This window comes from Dermacentor albipictus, chromosome 3 (assembly GCF_038994185.2).
Source record: "Dermacentor albipictus isolate Rhodes 1998 colony chromosome 3, USDA_Dalb.pri_finalv2, whole genome shotgun sequence".
Lineage (NCBI taxonomy): Eukaryota > Metazoa > Arthropoda > Arachnida > Ixodida > Ixodidae > Dermacentor > Dermacentor albipictus.
In genome coordinates, this window is record NC_091823.1 from 312765 (window position 1) to 336962 (window position 24198).

The 24198-nt window shown below is 45.5% G+C and overlaps 1 protein-coding gene across 4 annotated transcripts in view; it reads right to left on the reverse strand.

The window, feature by feature from the left end:
* The window catches only part of tweek (transmembrane protein KIAA1109 homolog tweek), a 576634-nt gene that overhangs the window by 144121 nt on the left and 408315 nt on the right, over nucleotides 1–24198 (reverse strand). For all 4 annotated transcript variants that reach the window (XM_070534911.1, XM_070534912.1, XM_070534910.1 and 1 more), the window contains 3 exons: nucleotides 22236–22367; nucleotides 13953–14073; nucleotides 9906–10046 (listed from right to left, as the gene is read on the reverse strand). In XM_070534911.1, the coding sequence (XP_070391012.1) occupies nucleotides 9906–10046; nucleotides 13953–14073; nucleotides 22236–22367 (394 nt within the window). The remainder of the gene's footprint in view (nucleotides 1–9905; nucleotides 10047–13952; nucleotides 14074–22235; nucleotides 22368–24198) is intronic.

Below are 24198 nucleotides of genomic sequence, written 5' to 3' on the forward strand. Positions count from 1 at the left end.
AATGCGTAAGCATCGGCAGTGCAGAGTGGAGAAAACAAAACCTTGTGGCAACCAACATCGTCGTGAAGTGTAGCTTCAATAAGTTCTTTCTTTCAAAAGATATATTTGAACTGGACAAGTAACATTTTTATTCACCTTATTATGCAATACAATTATGTTTTCATTACGAGTGGTTGACTACTAGAAACAGAATTATAATTAGGAGTGCCTTCATCACTGGGCTAGTAAATTAGAGTCATGGGGGAGTCTCTAATTGTATCCTGCATTTGCCCCAAAATTTAAAGCTCTGTTTGCAATAATATTGACACTTCAGAGGTTCGTAAGTACGAATCTATCACTTTAGCTTGACTTAATATTTGCCTTTAGTGTCCCTTTGAGTATTGTGTGGTTCAAGGCCAGTTGAGTGTTTGAAACTATGTAGTTGATATTGTTACGGGGAAGTTGAGAGTATAAAAAGACTGCATTTACAATATGTGCACAAGCAGAGTCAGTGTAGTTAAAAATGGCTGACCAGCAACAACATGCAGCAGCCAGTGTCTCGCGGTCTTCCTTCCTCTTCTTTTATCCTTCCGTAACAGCACCCCTGGCTGCTGAAGCGCTGTATCGGCACATGGTAGGTGAAGAATTGCGAGCAAAGTATGGCTTCAGCTGTGAAATGTGCACCATGTCAACAAGTGTTGGACTTGAGGATGGATCAAACTGTAATGGTGAAATCTTGTAACTGACATCATTGACTTGATGTAGGACTTCATAAGGCCCTGTGTAGTGAGAGAGAAGCTTCTGGGACAGGCTGACTCACCAACATGGTGACCAAAGCATCACCCAAGCACCTGGGGTGAACTTAACATCGCGATGGCACCGGTTATAACGCACTTGATGTATATGCTGCGAGGCTAATAAACGAGATCAGGTGACTTGATGTGCCTTTTGAGCGTGATCAATGACTTCACAAGCGTACTCAGTTGCAACACGTGGCCCAGAAGGGGGGGATGGCGTCAAACGGCAATGTGGGGTTGCAACCATACAAAAGATAAAAGGGTGAATATCCTGCGGTGTCATGTTAGGACGAGTTATATGTGAATGTCACGTAGGCAAGCATGGCATCCCAGTCACGGTGATCGTTGAAGATGTACATTGACAGCATCTCTGTGAGTGTTCGGTTGAGATGTTCCGTAAGACCGTTTGTTTCTGGGTGGTAGGCAATGGACAGCTTGTGCTCAGTAGCACATTAGCGGAGGAGTTCGTCAACAACTCAAGACAAGAACGAGCGGCCGTGGTCTATAAGTAACTGTCGAGGTGCACCGTGGTGGAGAATGATGTCGTGGAGGAAAAAATCGGCGACGTCTGTTGCACAACGAGTCGGCAATGCCTTTGTGATCACATAGCATGTTGCATAATCAGTAGCGATGGCGATCCACTTATTCCCTCTAGTCGTATTCGGAAAAGGGCCAAGCAGGTCAAGGCCTACTCAAAAGAAAGGTTCAGATGGAACTTCAACTGGATGGAGTCGTCCGACAGGTGGCAGGGGAGGTTTCTTCTTGCGCTGACACAATTCGCAAGTCGACACAAGACGCACAGAGCAGTAGAGACCCGGCCAGAGAACCGGTGTCGTCATATGTACGCAGAGCCCAAGGTGTCCCGCCATTAGTGCATCGTGAAGTTCTTAGAGAGCGACGGTTCGCAGATGATAAGGAAGGACAAGGAGCAACTCAGGCTGTCAGGGTTGATATTGCAGCAGTAGAGGATGCCTTCGGGCAGCAAGAAAATGCGGCACATGGGTGCTGGTGCATTGCACTCCGGCGATGATAGATTATAAGGATTCGTCCCGTTGTTGTTCAGCGCACATGTCGGTTATGTCAGCAAAAGCCATCACGCAGGTCACCACATCATGTGCAGCAGGATCAAGAGGATCTACGGGGTGATGAGAGAGGCAGTCAGTGTCCTTGTGGAGGGAATAAGTGGATCGCCGTCGCTACTGATTACGCAACATGCTATGCGATCATGGAAGTGTCCAAACTTGTAATTCACAATAAATGAAAATTCCTGGAGCTGCAAAGCCCAGCAACCAAGCCATCCTGTCGGGTCCTGGAGGGAAGAGAGCCAGCAGAGTGCGTGATGGTCTGTAACGACCGAAAATGTGCAGCGGTACAAATATGGCGGGAACGTGGCGACAACATAAACTAAAGCCAAGCACTCCCGCTCGCTGATGGAGTAATTTCTCTCGGCAGGTGACAGCAGGTGGCTGGCGTCACGCACTCGGTACCTTTCTGTTGTTGGGTGAGAACAATGCTGATGCCATGGCCGCTTGCATCAGTGTGGACTTCGGTCGATCCAGATGGATTGAAGTGGGCAAGTATGGGAGGGTTGGTCAGAAACCCCATGAGAGCGGCGAACGCGTGAGCCTGCTCTGGGCCTCATGAGAATGGCGTGTTCTTCTTTAGAATATCTGTCAAAGGCTGAGCAACGTTGGCAAAGTTTTTGACAAAACGGCGAAAGTACGAACACAGGCCAACGAAGCAGCGCACATCAGAAGCAGAACATGGCACAAAAAAACTGCGAACGGCGCAAACTTTTTCCAGATCTGGTTGTACACCGGATGCATCAACGAGGTGTCCCAACATCCTAATCTGACGGCGCCTGAATTGACATTTCGTGGAGTTCAGTTGGAAGCCAGCTTGGAGACCGCAAGAATGGCAGCGAGTCGGGTAAGGTGGCTGCCAAATGTGGGAGAAAAAACAGTAACGTTGTCAAGGTTACAAAGACAGATGGCCCATTTGTTGCCTTGCAGAGAAGAGTCCAGCATACGTTCAAATGTTGCAGGAGCATCGCATAGGCCAAACGGCATGACATTGAACTGATATAAACCATCCAGCATGATGAACGCCGTCTTCTCATGGTCCATTTCATCAACTGAAATCTGCCTGTAGCCAGATCGAAGATTCATGGACGAGAAGTATTTAGCTCTGTGCAAGCAGTCCAAGGCATCATTGATGCATGGTAGCGGGTAGATGTCTTTTTGCGTGATCTTGTTTAAGTGGCAATAATCGACGCAAAAACGTCAGGTACCACCTTTTTGTTTCACAAGGACGACAGATGAAGCCCAAGGACTGGCTGATGGTTCGATGACCACTTTGCAGAGCATTTTGTCCACTTCTGATTGGATGACTCAACGATCAGCATGCGATACACGATAGGGAAGCCAACGAATAGGATTCGTGCCTCCAGTGTTTATACGGTGGTGAAAACAGATGTTGGGCCTAAAATCCTGTCGCCAAAATCAAAGATGTCACTGTACGATTCGAGTAGGAGATGTATGACCGTGACCTGTGCAGAGGTGAGGTCAGTTGCAATCATTTTCGCAAAGTCATCCGTTAAGGAACCAGAGATGAGAGCTGTAATTGGCACAAATAAACCACTCTCGGCGTTCAGACTCTTTATGTAAAATTTGGAAGTAGTAGAAATGCTGGTCAAGAACATGCTGGCTGGAAGCACTTGAGGGCACAGGCTGAAATTCAGAAGCAGAATGACGTTGTTATTAGTAACTGTGACCAGCATATGCGGAACAGCAACGTTCCGGTTCAAAACCATGTTGACTATGGGGTGAAGCACATATTCATCGTCAGGAACCTGTGGCTGGACGGTGAAAGTGATGTAAGTAAATACTTCGGGTGACAGACGCACATCGTAAAGTGAGCACGAGTGTGGTGGGGTGGTGCTCGGAGCATCAGCGAGTTGAGGCAGTTCTAACTGAAGAATGCCAGTTGTGCAGTCGATGAGAGCAAAAAGATTGGATAAAAAGTCCAATCCAAGGATAACGTCTTGAGGGGAGTTGTTGATCACAGCAAAGAGAACAGAAGTAGGGCGGCTGGCTATACTTAAACGCACAGTACACATTCCAAGAATAACCAGCATGCCGCTGTTGGCCACACGAAGCACTCGGGCAGCTGCTGGGGTGAGGACCTTCTTTAAACGTCTATGTAGGCTAGCACGTCGGCTCCAGTGTCGACGAGTGCTTGAACAGGTTACAATTACACTTTTCTTTGTGCGCACAGACAGAGAGTTTGCTGCAGTAATAGGCAATGCCGCACCACCTCCGAGGGCTGCATTTCTTAGTTTTCCGAAAGGGTGCAGCCAAAAGCCACAGGGGACGAAAGGCGATGTTGCTACGGCGAACGGGAAGATGGGCGACGTGTTTGTGGGGAACGAGACTGGTGTCTGTGTCGTGATGGTGAGCGACTGTACCACGAGTTCCTAGCAGAGTTTTCGGCGCTGTTAGACTTGGCGGTGGGCGAAACATTCCAAGCATTTTTATCAAAACAGCTCAGGTTAGTCTGCGTGCGAGGTGTTGAGGGCCACGAGTTGCGACAGTATCGGGTGACATGACCAATGTGGCTACAGGTGAAACATATTGGTGAGTCATCCGCAGTTCTCAACTTAGTCAGGTTGCGATAACGCAGAGAGGCGTCGGGGTGGAGCAAAAATAGCAGAAGGGCATTCGTTGACTCTGGGGCTGGCAACAGCACAGACAGAATGTAAAATAATGTTTTGAAGTTCCAGGTGAACAATGGCTTGTATGAGCGGAACTGAAAAAGGCGTAGCATCAGGGCTACGTGGACAGAAAGCTGCGGGCGCCATCGTATCTAGTTCACATCGAATGATTCGCACCACATCCTCTGATGGCGACGCATGCTGCTGTGCGGGTTGACCTTCAAACGTCGACGTTGCAGCAGTATTGGGAAGTCTGGCGAATGGTTGCAAGACGCGTCGACTCTTGGCCTGCTTGAATTTTCGGCACTCTTTGATGATAGCATGAACTTCTGAGCAGCTTTTGCACATGAGCAGATTAAAGGTGTCGTCAGCAATGTCCTTCAGCACGTGCCCCCGACCTTCTCAGCTTCTGTCATGTCATGATTGGCTTCACGACTAAGTGTGGGCATGTCCTGGATGTACGAGAACTAGGACTTCATGGGGGATTGGGCACGGGAGGCCAGTTCTGCTTTGCGGCAATTTTACGGCCGGCTGGTTTGCCAAACAATTCTTTCAACTTTTCTTTGCATTCATCCAAGCTGGTTAGCTCCTCTTCGTGGTTTTCGTACCACAGCTTTGCCATGCCTCTAAGGTAGAACAACAGGTTAGCTAGCATAAATGTAGGGTCCCATCTGTTCATTCCACTCACGTGTTCGTTCATCGCCAACCACTCCTCAATGTCGGTGCCATAGGTCCCGCAAGAAGTTCCAGGATCCTTGGGTTTGTAGGGGTTGGGGGACGGACTTCGGGATGAAAACCAAACTTGGGAGTATTTATTTTACATTATATACAGGGAGGTGAGAGACAAGTAACAGTTGTACAGTCATTACGGGCCGGCAGCAACTCGAACGCTGCGGCCCGCGGCAAGAAGTTCGAGAGAGGTGAATCAGGGAATCAGGGAATGCTCTGGTCTCTCTGGAATCCTTCTTTTAAACCCTTCGAGGACTGGAAGTCGCGTCATGTTTGGCCAATGGGAGAGTCCGCTCAGATGACGCCATTTTCAGCCAATGATAGGCGCCCGTGCGATGGTGTCATACCCGGCGAAGAGAGTCGGCGCTTGGTCCTCCTCTCTTGATCACTTGATCCCCCTGCGATCTTGCCTCGCAGACTGGCAATGCGCTTCTTCCAAGGAGGAGAAGGGGAGGGGGGTGCTCATGCTCCATTGTCCTAGGACCCACTTGCTCCCGGTGCTACGGCCGCGCATCGGCAGCAAATGTCTTCTTCAAAGACGAAGGGGGACGATTGGGCTCCATTGTCCGAGGTCCCCTTCTAATCCCGGCGGCGTACGAACTTGTTTGCAAGTGTCCTGCCTCAGGAATGTGCTTTCCTGCTTCTGCATTCCTCAATTAGCTGTGCTGCGATTCGATGTGGTCTGGGGAACTCGAAGTAGCCTCTGGAAACGGCGCCATATCTAACAGATTGCACAACCACCGAAGGGGACAGTGATGTAGCTGGCAATGGTGACGTTGGAGGCACCAATGACATTGATCCCGCGTGCTCACCGTCATTCATAGTGGGGACAGTGATACGATGTCCACTGTGGAGCTCTGTCCTCAACCATGGTACACTGCACCCCACACCAATATGTTACGGGGATGTTGGGAGTATAGAAACGCTATATTTACAATATATACACAAGCAGAGTCAGCATAGTTAAAGATGGCTGACCAGCAACAACACGCAGTAGCCAGTGTGTTGCGATCTTATGTTTCCTTCCACTTCTTTTATCCTTCCGAAACAATATTAGCGAGAGTTGGCGGCTACAACACTGATAAGCAGGGTGGCCAAATTTTAATTCCTACGTGAGCGGCTGTGGCTGAGTGTGAGCGGATGATAGTCGGCTTCTTCTGGATGTACATAATTATTATCGAAATTAAAAAGCAGAGTTTAGCTTACTTCAGCCTGTTTATCAAACTGCATCAATAAATATATGCAGTAACACTAGCAAGAAGCACAATGATCCAAGCACACTTCTTGACTGATGTCAGCTATTGGCCAATAGTAGCTGCATATGGGAATCTACATCTCGAAATAAAGCTCCAAGAAAAGAGTGAGGAGCAGGGTTCTGTTTCAAAGAGAGTGTTTGAGAAACAGGTGACTTTGCAGTCCATTTGTGAGCTCCATATGCCGGGCACGACTCCAAAATTTAGCTGAGGTGTTCATAGCAGTGCATGCTATTGGCGGAACTGCTTACCCAAATCTTTGTACTGTGTATATAGGACTCTGTCGATAGCTTTCATATCCATCCTCACCTTTAGTGTTATCTGTCTCTCCGTTTTCTTCTGTTCTCTTCCCATTTAGTGTAACTCTTTCTGCTTGTGAGTCTGGGTACATTTTTCTTTCTCCTCCTCTTTAGTAAAAAGAGAGAGAGAAAGAAATCTAAGTGGAGGTATTCTGTAAAACTGCATATTTTACAGCTGTGCATTTTAAAAATTGTACTGAACCATTCCTTGCACAGAGGAGAGACATTAGCCGCATTCGTGACAACAAAATGGGTCCTAGTGGTTTTAACAGTAGGAAACATTACTGTTTGTTGCCATGCTGTTTTAAAGTAGCTGGTGATTTTAGATTCATGGCGTATAAAACCACAGCAAATTGTGATGCATCTCTATGCTTCTTGTTAATCTGTTCTGCCATGTATTTAGACTATTCATCAATTCATCAAAGTGAGGTAAATGTAACTCAACTGTATTTCTTTCTCTTTCTCCATATTTCTTCATTTTTTCAATATTAATATTTTCTTTTGCTTCACTCTATTCATCAAAGACCCCGAAACTATATACCAACATGAAAGACAAGTAAGATAACAAATGTTGGCTGTTTACCAATATAGAAAGTAAAAAAACGTGAAACATTGTCAAGTTTCGATGACAGTAGAATCCCGCTTATATGTTCCTTGTTCATATGTTTTCCTGGGTATAATGTTGCTAAAGCCCGATCTCAGCAAAGGACTCAGACACCTATGTATTACAATCCCCTTAATTATGTTACCATTCGTGCAACATCTCCATGTTATACATTGCGACTTTGGCTTATAATTACAAGGAAACAGCAAGTGTACTAACTATTACTTTAAATGTCTGAAAAAATGACGATCGTGCTTAACACTATAGCACAGCCCTTCCAACCACCACCAATGTGCGCTCTTGACATGCCACAACCTTAGCAGTGTTGTCTTAGCAGAAATTTTGGGCAGCTGAAAGCGCATCATTCGATATTCGAACTCCAACTGCACGATCACGTGCCAATTTGGCCATAGAATCAAGCGAAAATTGCGATATTTTGATTTTAATATTTCACTGGCATGTCATCAACCACGTCGCTGGCTGCTCCTCAAAACTGAAACTAGCGAAGCCTAGTTGATGAGTAGTCGCCAGCTATGCCCGAACCGCAGAATAAGCAAAGCAGAGCTGCTACATGTGGGAAGGCTGCATGTGGTTGCATTGGCTGCATTTGCTGGTTGACATGTGTGTTCCGCACATCTGTAATTTATTTATTTACATATTAATTGACATGGTGCTGGTAACTTCTTTAAGCAGTTTGAAGGGGCACCAACTTTACCCACAATATATGTACCAAAAAGGGTGGTTGGTATTAAGTGACGATAGCGCTGGACTGTGACTGTTGCGAAGAAACTCACGATTGTTCAGCTGTTTCAGCTTGGCCAACTTCTGTTATGCTGTGGTGCATGCACTGATTGTACTTTCATCTATCTGTAGCGGCAGCATGGGAATGGTTCAAACACAAGACTAACCAGGTCACACGTAAGCTTATGTGCATGCAGCAACATGGTGACAAACTTGGGCTATATTCTCAGAACAATCACTCTCGAAGATACTACTTTCAGTTTTGTAGCATCGGTGAAAGTGATCCTGGCACTGTGTCAAAAATGCAGTCACTCGTAGATGCCAATCCATCTTGTGCTAGTCATGCGAAATCTTGAGAAAGTGAAGGTATCCCCGAAAATGACCATCCAAGAACAAATCTTTTTGGCCACTAGTGGAATAAAACTCAATCTCTGCCAAATTCAATACTTAGAACGACTGATTATATTTGGATGTCTAGGTGGTCCCCATGAATTCCTCATTAGCTGTCAGTGACTATAAATCCTTTAGAGGCTGAGCCTTGCATAGTGTCCTTGTTTTGAGATTTAACAGCATATTTGCTTGATTTTAAAAGTATGTTCATGTGATATGTTTTCTGAGAAATACATTGTTTTTCTGGTGGTCGTATGGAACATGTATTAGAGGGGCTCTACTATACCTTGAAAATTAGGTTTAATGACTTCTATTTACAGTTTACTCCCATTATTTTAACCCACACGGAACCGAAGAAGTTGATCAAATTATACAGTGGCTCAAGTTAGACAAGATGCAGAAAAAATGCCAAAACACACCAGTGATTCATTTTCCTGCATTTGCCCTATTCTAACATGCCCTTAAATCAACCATGCGCCCACTCTCTATATGCCCAAAGTGGAAAATTAACATAAAAATTTAATTAAAACTCCTAAAGAAAGTATAAATCTAATGTGCATCTGGTTTTTTAGCAAGAAATATGGACAAGGATCTAATATATATTGCACAATAGCTGTCAATTCCTTAAAGCCAAATTCGCTGCATAACTTAAAGTCAGCTTTGCTGCAATATATTCGTCGGTATGCAAGAAAGTATACAAACACCCCCCCCAAAAAAAGTTTAAATCTAATGTATACCTGATTTTTTTAGCGACAAAAATGGGCAAGGATATAATATATGTTGCACAATGGCAGCCAATTGCTGAAAACCAACTTTGCCGCATAATTTGAAGTAAGTTTCGCCACAATATGTTCGTGTTATGCAAGAAAGCACACAAACACTCTGAAGGCAATTTTGATATTGTGCCCGATTGTATCGTGCAGGCAAGTTCCTGCACAATTTTCTTAAAAAAAAAAAAAGATGCACATTAGAATCAGGCAAATACCGAAATCAGACAATGCGAGGTATGATTATTGCTTGAAAATTATCCTAGGCAGGATAAAAATATGCGTTTTTGACGGGTGATGACATGTTCAAAGCATTAACTTTCCTCTAAGCTCTGCCACTATTGGTGTTCACCACAGGGGTCAAGCGTATGCATGCACACTGGCCAAGTTCAAGTGATTCATTTTAGGCCAATTTTAGGATCAAAATAATAAAAGTTTGGAGCCATAAAAATGCATGGGTGCTGGCAAGGACTTTTGGAGGGAATCAAATTAGCGGAGTCAGAATTAGCAAAACAAATTCAAGAAAAGATGCATAATCCATTGAGCTATTCTAAATATATGAAGTCGACAAGAGCTACACATGCTGTAATGAACAAGTGACATGATTAAAAGAAGGCCATGTGGTGGTACTTACTGCCAGCTTGGGCTGCAATAGTGCGGGAGCAGATCTCGTAAGTGCCCTCAGACACCACACACAGGTTTGTAGTAGTGGCATCACTTGGCTTCCAATCCTCCACAGACACTTCAAACTCATCCGCAAAACGTAGACACAATCCTGCATATTAACAACATTCCAAAAAGTACCAGATTATTCAAATCAGTTGCACTTTCAAGCAAAAATAGAACTTGAAATACTACACAGCCAAATAAAGTGTGATGTTGTAGTGTCGTTGAGTGGAAATACGGGCTTGAAGAAATGGAGTGGACAGGACAGACGCTCACTTACAACTGAAGTACAATAATAGGTTTTATAGGAAGCAGAGGGCCACCCATGCGCAGTCAAAAGGCAGTTACAAAGCTCATCCATAATCACCTGTACACATTGTAAAAAATGCTACTAAAAGCCCTAATCGTGAAACACGAAATGAAATTGACTTCATATTTCTGCTGATCCCAACATAGTGCAGGATGTAGAAACGATAGGTAGGGTAAAGTGCAGGTATCATGGGTTAGTGATGGCTAGGATTCACCTCAATTTGGAGAGAGAAAGAGTAAAATTGGTCAAGAAGAAACAGGTCAACCTAGAGGCAGTAATGGTAAAAGGAGAAAAATTCAGGCTGGTACTTGCAAACAAATATGCAGCCTCAGAACAGAGAGATGATGATGACATATTGCTAATGACTGACACCGTAACTAGGCTGGCTGCAGAGGCAGCAATTGAAGTGGGCTGCAACACACCAAGGCAAGCAGAAGGCAAGCTCTCCTAAGTAAATAAGGACCTAAATAAAGAAATGACAAAGAATGAAAGTTAGTTAGTTAGTTAATGTGGGTTTAATGGCACAAAAGCGACTAAGGCCATGCTGCGCCAGACACAAGGTATTAAGAAATCAGATGTTAAAGCATCGAAAGCTGCATTACTTTATAGTCTGTGCAAAAAACGGTTTCTTCTAAAAAGCTCAACAAGTCAGTGAAGGTTCATCGCTGAGTATTGAGGCGGGGTGTAAAGGTATGTGTAAGTTGTAGAGATTGTGTAAAAGCTTCTGTCTCTGTGTTTCAGTGTTTGGACATGTCATAGTAATGTGCATTACTGTGAGTGGCTCATGGCACTTCTCGTAAGTTGGCGGGTTTTCATTTTGAAGTAGAAAATTGTGTGTCAGGTGTGTATGCCTTATTCGAAGTCGACATAGGATCACCTCATAGAAGCGTTACTGGTGACTGCATGACTTCCACTCACCAATCAGGGGTTTTATTGTGTGTAACTTATTATTTATGCAGGAGTCCCATTCTAGTTGCCACTTTGATGTCAGGGCCTTATGAATCGCTCGGATAATGTCTTGGTATGGAAGTGTTGTTTGCATTATACCTTTGTGCGCTGCCATGAACGCGCATCTATCTGCTGCTTCATTCCCTGGTATCCCAACATGGCTTGGGACCCAGCAGAATTGTAAGGTTCTTCCATATTCATTATACGCCAACATGTTTAGGATATCACCAAGTAGGGGTTCAGACCCGGAGTTAAGGTTTAGAGCTCTGAGTGCACTTAATGAATCGGTATATATGATAGCATTAATCTGCTTGTCGCTGGAAATTTTTTTTACTACCGTCCATATTGTAAAAACTTCGGCGGTAAACACTGAAGAAAAATTATTTATCCGAATGCTATTTTGCCAATTTTTCATTATTATTCCGGCACCTACGTATTCTTGTGTTTTGGAGCCGTCAGTGTAAAATTCCGTGTAATTTTTATATTTTTCTTGAATAGCTTGGAACTCTTGTATTATGTGTTCTCGTGGAATGTCTTTTTTCTTTAGATGTGTTAGTGTTTAGTCACATAGCTGTGAAAAGTTGTACCATGGGGGCAATCTTGGTGACCTTTCAGCAACCTGCAGGACCTCATGAGAAAGTTCATAAGTCTCACAGTAGCCTTTGTGTCTTAAGATCAGTGGCCGAATCATGTTCGGTTTGTTTCTACAGTGTACCTATGATTTGCACTGTGTTACAAAGCTGCAGCATATATGTCGTGGTGATGACCGAATTCCCAGTATGTAAGAAAGTGTAAGTAGTGCTCTGCGGTGCTGTAAGGACGGCTCTTTGCAGTCAACGTATAAACTTTGGACAGGTGATATTCTGTAGGCACCGCTCGCCAGTCGTAGGCCAAGATTGTGAACTGGATCAAGTCGCTTAATGTAGGACTGCCTAGCTGTGCCATAAACTATACTACCGTAGTCGAGGATGCTATGTACAAGAGACTGGTATATAATACTACACAATGGACATAATCGGTCAGATCCCCAGTGCTTGTGCGATAAAAGCTTAATGATACTATTTAGTGCTTTAATTGCTTTTATTTTAGTTGCGTTATAGTGCGCAAGGAAATTCAGTTTTGTGTCAAAAGTTACTCCCAAAAATCTGTACTCTTTTTTGACCGGCAGCATTGTACCATACAATGTGGGAACTGGAGTGCAGTGTAACCCTCGCTTATGGGAAAAGAGAACTGTAACAGCTTTGTGTGTTAAAAAACGGAAACCATTTTTGTCAGCCCATTGTGTGAGATTATTTATCGCTATTTGTAGTTGTCTTTCACAGGCGGGTAGATGTGAAGCGCAGGAAGCCACTTGCAAATCGTCGACATATAATAAGTGCATAACAGATGATGGGATGATCTTATTAACAGAGTTTATTTTGACTATGAAAAGTGTCGTGTTTAGAATGTATCCTCGTGGAACACCATTTTCTTGTGTAAATGTGCATGAAAGTATTGTGTTGAGACGTATTTGAAATGTTCTATTTGACATGAAATCACATAGACAATTTAGCATTCTGCCGCGAATTCCCAGGTCAGCCAGGTCTCTTAAGATTCCATATTGCCACGTCGTATCATACGCCTTTTCTAAATCGAAGAAAACCATCGGACAGTATTGTTTGTGTAGAAACGCGTCACATATTTCCTGTTCTAGTCGCACGAGATGGTCAATGATGAAGCAGCCCTTTTTGTATTCGCACTGGTGCATGTCTATTAGGCGTCTTGTTTCAAGAATAGATGCGAGTCTCATGTTTATGATGCTCTCATAGGATTTGGCTATACAGCTTGTTAATGCAATGGGTTTATAGCTACTAGGAGATGTTGCTGGTTAACCAGATTTTAGAAAAGGCACTACTACTGCTATTTTCCAATCTGTAGGCATTACCCCAGAAGCCCCAGTAGCACAGGATGTGCCCGCTTTTTAGCACTGTATATGCTTCTTTCGTCCTCCTAACTTCACTGAGCCCTATTATATCCTATTTACTGCCCTCTAATTCCTCCAATAGCACTGCTAGACTCGCCTCACTAGATAACATTCTAGCTATAAACGTTGGCAGGTTCAGATTCCAATTCACTGTCACTGCAAGATGACAATATTTTTAATATAGAATTTTCAATGATACTTCGCACGCCTAATTCTTATATAGTTGGTTGTGCAAGGAGCTACCAAAAATGAAATCATACTTCAGCTTTTGAAATGGTATGGCATGGTCATGCAGGTGTTTGCAAAGTGATCTTTTAGACATACTACGAACCCAGCACAAGCACTAAAGTTGATATTTTGTGCTTTATTGTTACATCAAAGGTAAAAAGAAACTTTTGCGGTAGGCTTACACTCATTATTCAAACGTGGTTTTATATCTAAAAGAGCATACAGATCAACTAGTACAACTAACATGATGTTTTACTACATACAACTAACTTAATGTTTCAAGCTAAGCTTACAGCTGGCTGTTTTAAGGCGGATTGGTTGGTTGAACACATAATAATCCAGCAACTGTGCGCCACAGCTGAGGAGCGAATGTCGGTGCGCATCAGAACTCGTGTCCAGTGGTTGCGTACTCTTTTCCTCCAACTAACACGAAGCGATGCGTTCGCATGTCGGCGCATGCCAAAGCGTGTCAACGCATGCCAGTGGTTAGGCCTCAACAAGAACTGTTGCTGTGTGTAAGAGCAAAACAATGTAATAAAATATTTGTGCTAGTGAAGAGACATCACCTGTGAATCTGGCTTTGCTCACAAGGGAGCCACATGAACAAGCGGAGATCCGTGTGTTCTCCAGAGTCACCACAACTGCTGGAGTGGCATCAGCATCAAACAGCCTGCTGTTTGTTAGTGTCTGCATCAGATGAGAAACCATCATTAAAGCTATCAGCAAAGACAACTTCACAGCTAAATATATTTGCCTCCCATTTTTGGAAGGACAAAATAAAAATTTTCTAGTGAGGAGGCTTGCCTTATCAACCACCTCACAATACCAATACACTGTATAATGTATTAGAATGTGTAAGACATTTTACTGTCTTGAGTGAAAAACATTTTGGTGCCCCATCTGCATGATTCATGCAGAAAATTACCAGAAATTACAGAATACTCATCTAATAAACTTAAATAGTATACTACCTAGAATCTGTTACAAAGATCTACACTCTAGCATTGTTATTATGAAATGGTATATAACAAAATGGTGAGTACAGTTAAACCTTGATATAACAAACTTCAATATTACAAAATTCTTGATTTAACAAAGTTTTAAGAAGTTAGCGCCTGCCCTGTGTCTTTCTAATCTGTTCGTGCGTGTCTTCTTGAGCGCTAATTTTTCCGTAGGTCTGCAATGCACCATCTAGCCCATCTGCAGGTGTTAACAATGTCTTTAACTTTAGAACTTGTCGATAGAACACCATGTATTCTGAACTTCAATATAACGAAATGTGTTTTTATCTACAATTTCGATATACTGAAATTTTAATGCCGCCGTGAAAGAATGTTGAAGCAATCAATGGAAACTGCTGCAGATGCAGATCATCAAATGATTGAATTGCATGCGGATGCTTGTGAACTTGCCTCTCAAATGTTGTGCCACTTGACAGAACGTGGCCACCAAAGCACAGCAGCACAGCAGCAAGACACTCTATCATCCATCATGTTCCACACAAACTGAAGTGCAATAAATACCCTATCGTGCTCCGCGTACTGTATGCTGTGGGTGTGCAGGAAAGCGTGTGAGGGTTAGCCGAAAAAAAAATGGTGGATTGATGCACGCCATCTTCCCGCACGAGCAGGGGGTGGGGCGTGCGATAATTTGTTAAAGAGAGCACTAGAGGGAGTGTGGGCGTGTCTTCTCCTCTAGCCCAACAGTAGCTGTGCATGGCTGAGCGCATACACAGCCTGCGAGCCCTATTTTGAATGTATTCTGTGTAGAGTGCAAAGGTAAGGTGGGTCAAAATGGCTGTGGCTTCATGAGCACTGTCTTACTGCACGTTTAGTGCTGGAGGCCACGTAATCTCGAGTTTCATAGATGATTTGAAGTGAGCGGCGGAGGAAGCGTTCACTCCCCTCTGCCTGCACTCTTAGTGAATGAATGTGTGTGGCGCAAAGGCCAGGCACAAAACAATTATCACAGCGGCATCCTCTGGAAAGAGGATGCACTCTCATAATTCACCACATTAACTTCCACCAAAATTGTAATGGATGGGAGTTGGTTTATTTACAAGATGATAGATTGTTAGCGTACAGCAAGGGACAGGAGAGTCATCCAAGGCCAATAGGCAGCGGCCAGCTCCCTGCGCACACCTCTACTTTCTCTTACTTCAGCTGTGCCGATATGCTTTCCAGCCGCTAGATTCCACATAAACAAGAAAATGCACAAGAGGCATGCAGCTGAGGACAGCAGCCACCCAGTACGCCAGCTTCACAGCAATACACACCCACGCATCAATAAAAATAATGTGCGCTCACACTCAGTTTTTAATTCTGGTACCAGCAAATCACCTCTTGCGTCGTCACACGGGACTTTCACAGCTATCACCACCAACCCTATTGCAATAAGCATTTTCACTAATCTGTTTTACAGAGTGTGGGGCGTCGAGCCGTTGCAAGCATACTGAGCACACTGCATGCTTTTAGTTGGCGATAACGCAAACACGTCATCGTTCCTTGCTGCAGGTGGCACAATGTGAGTTTCACATTGTAAGGACTGTGTGGCGGAGACAACCACCGCAAAGCCGAGAGATGGCGCCACTGGACAGAGCGACATCATCATCACGGATACGGAGTGGTGGAGAGGTCGAGGCGAGGCAATAAAGGGTTGTACTTGCTCGAAACGTGGCGTGCACGCTTCCTTCCGGACAAGTGGGGGCTCGTTCGGGATTGGAAATGGATAGTGTGAATGTTCCGGAGGAAGTAGTGCAGTACCTCATCAACCAGACAGACGGTTCGCCCATCCAACGGGAGCAGGTTGTCTCCCTGCTGCGGCAACGAGTGACGACTGCCACCGTGTCTACCGTGCCGGTAGGCTTGGGGGTGCGGTGGCGCTGTTGCAGCCGCCTGCCATGACTTGCACGCCATACGTGACAACAGAGCCGCCAAAGTTCTCGAGATTCAACAACCTACAGTCGCCAGAGGTGTTCCTTGAACGTTTAGAGAACTTTTGCCTCGTGTCTGGTATTGACTCTGCCAGAAACCTTAGTAACGTGGTGCTGGCCGCCTTGGAGGGCAGCGACCTTAGTAACGTGGTGCCGGCCGCCTTGGAGGGCAGTGCTAAGCGCTGCCCTCCAAGGCGCCACTACAGCGCTACCACAGCGACAAAGCGACACCCTGTGGTGGCACTTTGTCAGTGTTTTCGCCACGTTGGAAGAGTTCACACAAGCGTTCCACATGGAGTTTGCTTCAATCGATTCGAAGCACCACCTGAAGGAAGAGCTTCAACAACGCACATGGCACCCAGACGAGAATTTGAAGGAGTTCATTTACATGATATTGGCATACTACGACCTCATTGGTGAAACCGTACCAGAAGAGGAAAAGGTCCAGCGGATTCTCCACCAAATGCACCCGCAGTTACAAGACCTTGCAGAAGGGTCAACCTTTACAACATTGAGGGAGCTCGCAATGGAGGCGGATGGCTTAACGGAAAGAGTGTGGCAGTGATGGCAGTACAAACCACCGCCACCACCAACAAATCAGGTCACAATGGATTTGGTATTCCAACCACACAGGGCAGTCGCTAATGCTCTTGGACCGCGGCCCATCTCGGTGGCTGCCACCATTGGCACCACTGGGTCAGCCACAATGTCTCCGGCGTACCACTGGCCACTACGCCCCGCAGCGGTCGAACCGTCCTATCTGCGTGATCAAAATTATCCCGCCCCCACTATCCCTACGCTGATGCAGACAATCCCCCACACTCGCTCGTTAGCAGCGGCCCAACATGCGACAAGTCCACTGCCAGCGCTGCGGAGGCAATGGCCATGTTGCTCGCCAATGCGCCACGGGTAGGCAAAATGCACCACCCAGGTGTTTCAGTGCCATCAACTGGGGCATGTGCGGGCTGAATGGCCAGAGAATCAGTACTCAGAAAACATGCATTTGTAGACGCTACTCCGGCGAGCATCTACAACAGCGCGCTCCAGGTTGCGGCCAGTGCTGGCAGAAAGGAACCACTTCTCGACATTCGCATCGGAGCAACGACATTACAGGCGCTCGTAGACACGGGGTTCAGCCTTCTGGGACAACAAGCGACGGTGGCCGCTGAAGCCACGGGAGCCAGTCACAAAAGAGAGGCACGCACGCTCCGCCTGGCCACAGGCTGGTCTCAATCTACTTCCTTGCTCCGATGCAAGATCCACTGGGTGGCCGGCTCCCACCGCTAGCGGTTCCTGTGTGTGCCTGACCTCTGTAAAGACATTGTACTCAGGAGGGACTTCCTGACGGTGACTGGAATAACGCTCCATATTGCACTGGGGATTGGACAATTGGGACTGAACCGCAGTGCACATGGTATCCTTCGTTAAAGGAGAGCAGCAGGTTAAGAGGGGAACTAGAAAACAAAGAATCATTTGACCTGCAAGCAATCTTTGCCGAGCAACCTGAGCCTATGGTAAGCTCTGAAGTCCCAACCACCAATGACCCTGCTAGATTTGCGGCTCAGGTGAATGTAGATCCATGTCTGGCACAGGTGCTTGAGACTTTCAACCCAATTGTTTCAACTACCCCCAGGCGCACATCATTTGCTGAACATCGAATTAATACTGGGGACAGCCTACCTGTACGTTGCAAGCTTCACCCTGTCAATGCTAAAAAACAGGCCATTATCAATAACTGCATCTGTGACCTCCTAGAGCAAGAGCTCATACGCCCGAGTACCAGTCAGTGGACAAGTGCTCCTGTTTTGGTCGCAAAAAAGTCTGGTGGCTTCCGCCTTGCCATGGATTATCAACCACTGAATAGCCGAAAAAGGGTGCCTGTTTACCCTCTGCCCATGGCTGACTGGCCCTTGGCACAGCTGGGTCAGGTGCAATGGTTTTCAAGTTTTGATCTTTCACAAGGCTTTTTCCAAATCCCAGTGGGCAATCAGGATATCCCAAAAACCGCATTTATCTGCCACCAGGGCACCTTTGAATTCAATGGGATGCCCTTCGGAGTGGCAGGTGGGCCAGCAACCTTCCAAACATTGATGGACAGTGTTTTGGATGGTATAAATCATAAATTTGCAATGGTATTCCTCGACGATGTCTTGGCGTATTCAGACGCTCTGGACAACCACGTGAAACACATCCGACGTGTACTCGAGCGCTTCAGAGCCGCAGGCTTCACCATTAACCCAGACAAGATCCAACTCTGCCACCATTCGCTCAGGTTCCTTGGACACATAATTTCACCTGGGCAGTTAAAGGAGAGCAGCAGGTTAAGAGGGGAACTAGAAAACAAAGAATCATTTGACCTGCAAGCAATCTTCCTGATGAAAGCAAAGTGCTTGCTGTGTTGCACTACACTCGACCAACAACAGTCAAACAACTGCAAGCTTTCCTTGGCCTGGCGGGATATTATCGAAGCTTTATACCTCGATTTTATCTCACAGCCCACCCCCTCACCAGTCTTCTGAAGAAAGATGCACCCTGGCAGTGAACCAACCAGCAATAGTGCGCATTCCAGATTCTGAAGCAGTCCCTGGCCAATGATGCTGTGATGAACCTCCCTGACCTCAACCAGCCCTTTGTGGTGGAAGCAGGTGCCAGTGGTATCGGAATAGCTGCTGTGCTACTCCAGGAAAGCCCTGAGGAACTCAGACCTGTGTTGTTTATAAGCAGGGTCCTCACTGATGCAGAAAAACAGTACACTTTTCAGGAATGGGAGTGCCTGGCAGTGGTCTGGGCAGTCGATGAATTCAGGCCTTACCTCGAATTCACGGAATTCGAACTCTAATGTGACCATTCTTCTCTCTCATGGATGTTTCAGACAAATCAAGCCTCACCAAGAGTCAAGCGGTGGGTCCTTAGGCTGCAAGGCCTTAACTGCAAGATCAAACACAGAAGGGGACTTGCCAACATTCTAGCGGATGCCCTTGGCAGAACCCCCTTGAACTGTCCAGACAACCCAAGCCAGGCTCTACCCGAAACTCTGTTCCCGATTACAGTTCAAGACCCTGAGCAACACATTACGTTTGAGACAGTTGCCCCCTTATTTATGACAGACGATGTGACTCTCCTCAACAATATAGAATGCCTGATTGAGGAGCAAAGTCGTGATCCACTGTTCGCCAAGCTGAAAAGTGTCATGCAAGGTACAACGCTCCCAGAGAACGACCAACAATCACGCCTAATTAAGGACTTGGCTGTTTCGACAGAACTGGAGTCTACTGGATTGCTCATTCAGCACAGAGGGAACCTAAAGGTGCCTTAGCTACCAGAGCGCTTGTGGACTCTGGTGCTGAAAATGGTGCATGACCACCCCACCAGTGCACATGTTGGTTTTTTCAAGACATTGCAGCATGTTTCTTCTCATGTCGTATTGCTAGGTATGCCAGCAGATGTATCTAAATATGTCAGATGTTGCAAAGTTTGCCTGCGCTCCAAGGCTAATCGCCAAAAGCCAGCAGGCCTTATGAGCAGCCAGTAGGCCATTGCACCGATGGAGGAACTTAGTGTAGATGTCATTGGACGATTATACCACTCACACCACGGCACCACCAGCACCTGCTGGTGGTGGTTGACAAGTTCACCAAGTTTATTGAATTGTTTCCTCTAAGAGCTGCTACCAGCCAAAACATTGCTCACTGCATGCGGCAAGTCTTCTGTCGGTATGGAGTACCAGTAGCAATTTGCAGCGGCAACGGCCGTACATTTGTCAGTACGCTCTGGAAGGGCCTCCTGGAGCAATGGGGCATAAAAGACCGTAAGGCAGGGTATGCCCTGCCTTACTGCCCCGCTGGACATATGGTAGAACACCATAATGGTACAGTTAAGGAATACCTCCGGGCCTGCTGCACAAACCACAGGGAGTGGGACTCTCACATCCCCGAAATTGCCTTTGCTCTCCGCACCGCAGAGAGTGTTGTGACAGGCTACACACCTGCCTTCATGTGTTATGGTTGAGAGCTGCACACTGCATGGGAACCACCTGGCACCAAGGACAACGCTGAACCGCCTACTGCGGCTTACCATGCCTTTTCTGAAGAAGTACGCCAGTGCCTTGCCCAGGCCTTTGAATTTACTCACAGACGGCAAACTGCCAGTCAGGCGAAACAAAAGGCATATTACAACCATCACAGGCAGCCAGTTACCCTGAAACCAGTTGACTTTGTTCTCCTGGACAGCCATACTTTAAGTAATCCAGCAACAGGTGTCTCATTGAAGCTTGCACCAAGACGTTCAGGTCCTTATAGGATTACAAAGAATGTCAGTGCTAATCACTTCATCCTGACAGACCCAACGACAGGGCGCCGTCGCGGGATCGCCCATGCTGACCAGCTGACAGCATATTATGAACCCCAACTGGACATGCCCATGGCGGGTTCACGTCCTACAGAGGGGAGACGTCGAAGGACTGTGGTGGAGACAACCACTGCAAGGCCGAGAGATGGCACCACTGAACAGAGCAACATCATCATCACTGATACGGAGCAGAGAGATGGCGCCACTGGACAGAGTGACATCATCATCACGGATACAGAGTGGTGGAGAGACCGAGGCTAGGCAATAAAGGGTTGTAATTGTTCGAGACGGGGTGTGCACACTTCCTTCCTGACAACGTGTTACCCCAGCAGCACCCATCGTTAGAGCATGATTTCATCTCGGTTTCCTGTCGCCATCTTAAAACACTACGCAGTAGGAAAAGAACAAAATGTGTCTCGGGTGGTCGAAGGCCGCCAGCTCGATGCGCGACGGTGCAGTTTGCCTCGTGCCACAACGATTCGTGCAACAGGTAGCATTATGTAGCCGTCAACTACAATTGAGTATGTCAAATTTTTTACTTACTTCGGATAGTATGTTAGGTTAGATTGTTGTACATTTTTCCTCTCGTTTTTTTCTGAAACGTATGAACGAGGTTCTACTATTTGTAAATTTCTGCCTCCTCTTTATGAAACTTGCGCATGCACACAAATCGACAGTATAATGCAGCCTATTGCTGTGGGGCAGGACAAAACAGACTGTGCCAAAACAGTTTGTGAACAGGTTCAGTGTTGCGAACTGGTTTGCAAGCTGTTATAAATCTTTATTTCTGAAAACCAGAACTGAACTGGTACTTTTTTCAGTCCAGCAACCTAGTTCAAACACACGGCCTAGAATTTTTTACTAACAACTGCACTCTCAGTCAGATATGCTTTTGCTTGTTCATTCACATTTCATCTATATAATATGAAACTGGTTGCATTAAGATAAGTCCAGCTGAGCATGTCAAGTGGCTATTTCGATTTTTGACGAAAATACATTTTTTTGTCTAACCTCCAAGAACAATAAGACCTATATTAGCTTAGAAAGAAGAAGATTACTTTTTTAAGTAAGTGTGGAAGGCGCTTCTTAGGCAGAAGCGCATCCTTCAGGCTACGTATTTAGAGAGCCGCTTCAAAAAGAATGAGGCAGCTTTGGTTCTAAAAATAATTGGTGACGGATTGTACAGATGGGTAGTATAACACCATGGTTACTCACCATAACACAGTAACTGTATTTTGAGCGAAAAACATCCGAATATATGGAAGACTGCAAAATGTTCATTCTACATGTTTATATGTACTCGAGCTTTGTCATTAGAAAAGTGTGTATGTTTTATGAGCTTTGTCATGAGAGAAGTGTGGATGGTTAGGTGAGCATGATTTTATGCATGTACTTACCAAATAAATTTGCAATCCTTACGAAATGCAGCACCTGACTTGGCTGTACTTGAAAAGCATGTCAGATATCAGCTTTTCCCAGAGAAGGCAAAGTGAAGCCAGAGAGAAATGGCTGACACCACAGCTGATTTTTCAAGAACTATGCATATAAAATCATAAGTTATTGCACTCACCCCTTTGTTCAGTGGCATGCAGATGCCCAGGTCTTGCACTGTCAGCTGGAGAAATAGCGTGCCAAGTGCTTGGCTGCTCAGATGAGGAAACTGTGGCACCCGCTCGAACAGCTGTTGGGTGGCTGTCAGTACCTACATCATCAAAGGTTTCATGTATCACTCAAGGGCTCAAACGCATCACACGCACTCACCTTAAGGTGAACCAATAAGAGAACTTTTCTCGTGTTTTCACTCCAGGCAATATTAGCAAATAATCAGTGTAGAACCTGGACGAGAAATCTCTAAACTGCGCATGTGCAGCAGTTTAAGACTGCAGAGCATGTACCAAAGCATCTTTCCTTCTCATAACCGAAAGCATATGTGCTCCAGTGTTTGCGTTGCACAGTATGACACCACCTCTGACCAAAGTTCGGCAGTGCAATTGGTTTGGCATGTTGCCATGTAGCCAAGTGCTTCTGAACTGTTGAATAAAATTTGTTACAAACAACTTTGCGCACCTCCGGATTTATGTCTGATCGGCACAATATCATCAGTAAATCTTCATTTTGAACTAAAGAAGGTTCATTACAGCAATTTAAAGGAAATGTTTGCTTTGCTAACAACATTTTAGATGCCCAGATTTAGAGAATTATGTTTGCTTTGATACACAGTAGAACCCACTTATAACGATAACAGTTTTAACAATCTTGGTTATAACAATGAGAAACTGCAGCACCATTAACTTTTGTATTTTTTTCATAATGAAATAACCCACTTTCTACAATTCCCCGATGCTGCATTATCAGTTATAACGATGAAGTCTGGATGCTGGGTCTCCATGCCAAAAGGTAGTGAAATGCAAAATCCTTCAAAAGAAATAAATAAAATGAGAAATTCGAGTTGCTGAATGATGGCCTGCTACAGTCGCCACGCACTCATTTTCCAGCCTTCTCTGCGTGCCTCTCTCTTGTCGCACTTCCACTGATCCGAACACGAATGGGCTGCACCCATAGCTCTACGCCACGCCACCCTCTGAAACATTAATGCACCACACCAGCCACGCTGCTCCCAGATTGCTCGCTGGCTCCCCACTCAGTGCAGTTATGCAAACAGCTTAATCTCTCACATTCGTCTTTGTTGGTTGCATCAAAATCGTTCCTGGCTATGTGGTTTCTCAGCTTCGTTTGACTCGCTGCCAAAAAGGAATATGGCTGTTCCGCTCACTAATCATCAGCAATGCACGATGTTGCCGGTGAAAAGAAAGCGCATGGCTATAGATTTGGAAATTATGTGCTTCTAATCGATGAGGTGATCATCGCGAACGTGCCTGCATCGGATAGTGATGGCGATGACGGCAGTGATGATGTGGTAGGACAAGCTGCCTCAACATTGTCCTTACAGGAGGCCTGGCACATGATTCAGTCCCTCCGAGGCTTCGTTTTCGCAAGGAACCTTCTGCTGCATTATGTGAAGCATCTGGGTGTTTTGGAGGAAGATGCCGGCAAGCTTCGCACAAAGCATGCAAGGCTGAAAGACATAGGGTTTTTATCATGCAAGCCAGTGAAAAGTACAGTGAAATCTTAATATAACGAACTTCAGGGGACCAAGGTAAATTGTTCGTTATTCTGAAAGATCGTTATAGTGAAAGCCACAAAATTAACCATTTCACCCATTAACCCATTAGTTCATAAGTTGTCACCATATGAGCTATTCCAAGAAAATGTTGTTGTTGCCTCTCGGCACACACCGTTGCTACTTTCCATAGATTTCGTCGCCACATACCACGAAGTACTGTAAACAAGAGTGACACGTGCAAATCAGATGCTGACGCTGAGAAAACTACCGACAAAAAGGTAGTTGCCTCTAAAGCGTAATGTTTTCTGCCTTTTGTTTGTTTTTCACATTTCTTGCCCGTGGACACCACAACTGTCACGCTCGAGGCAGACACCTGAACTACGTCAACACACAAGCACGTGAAAATGGC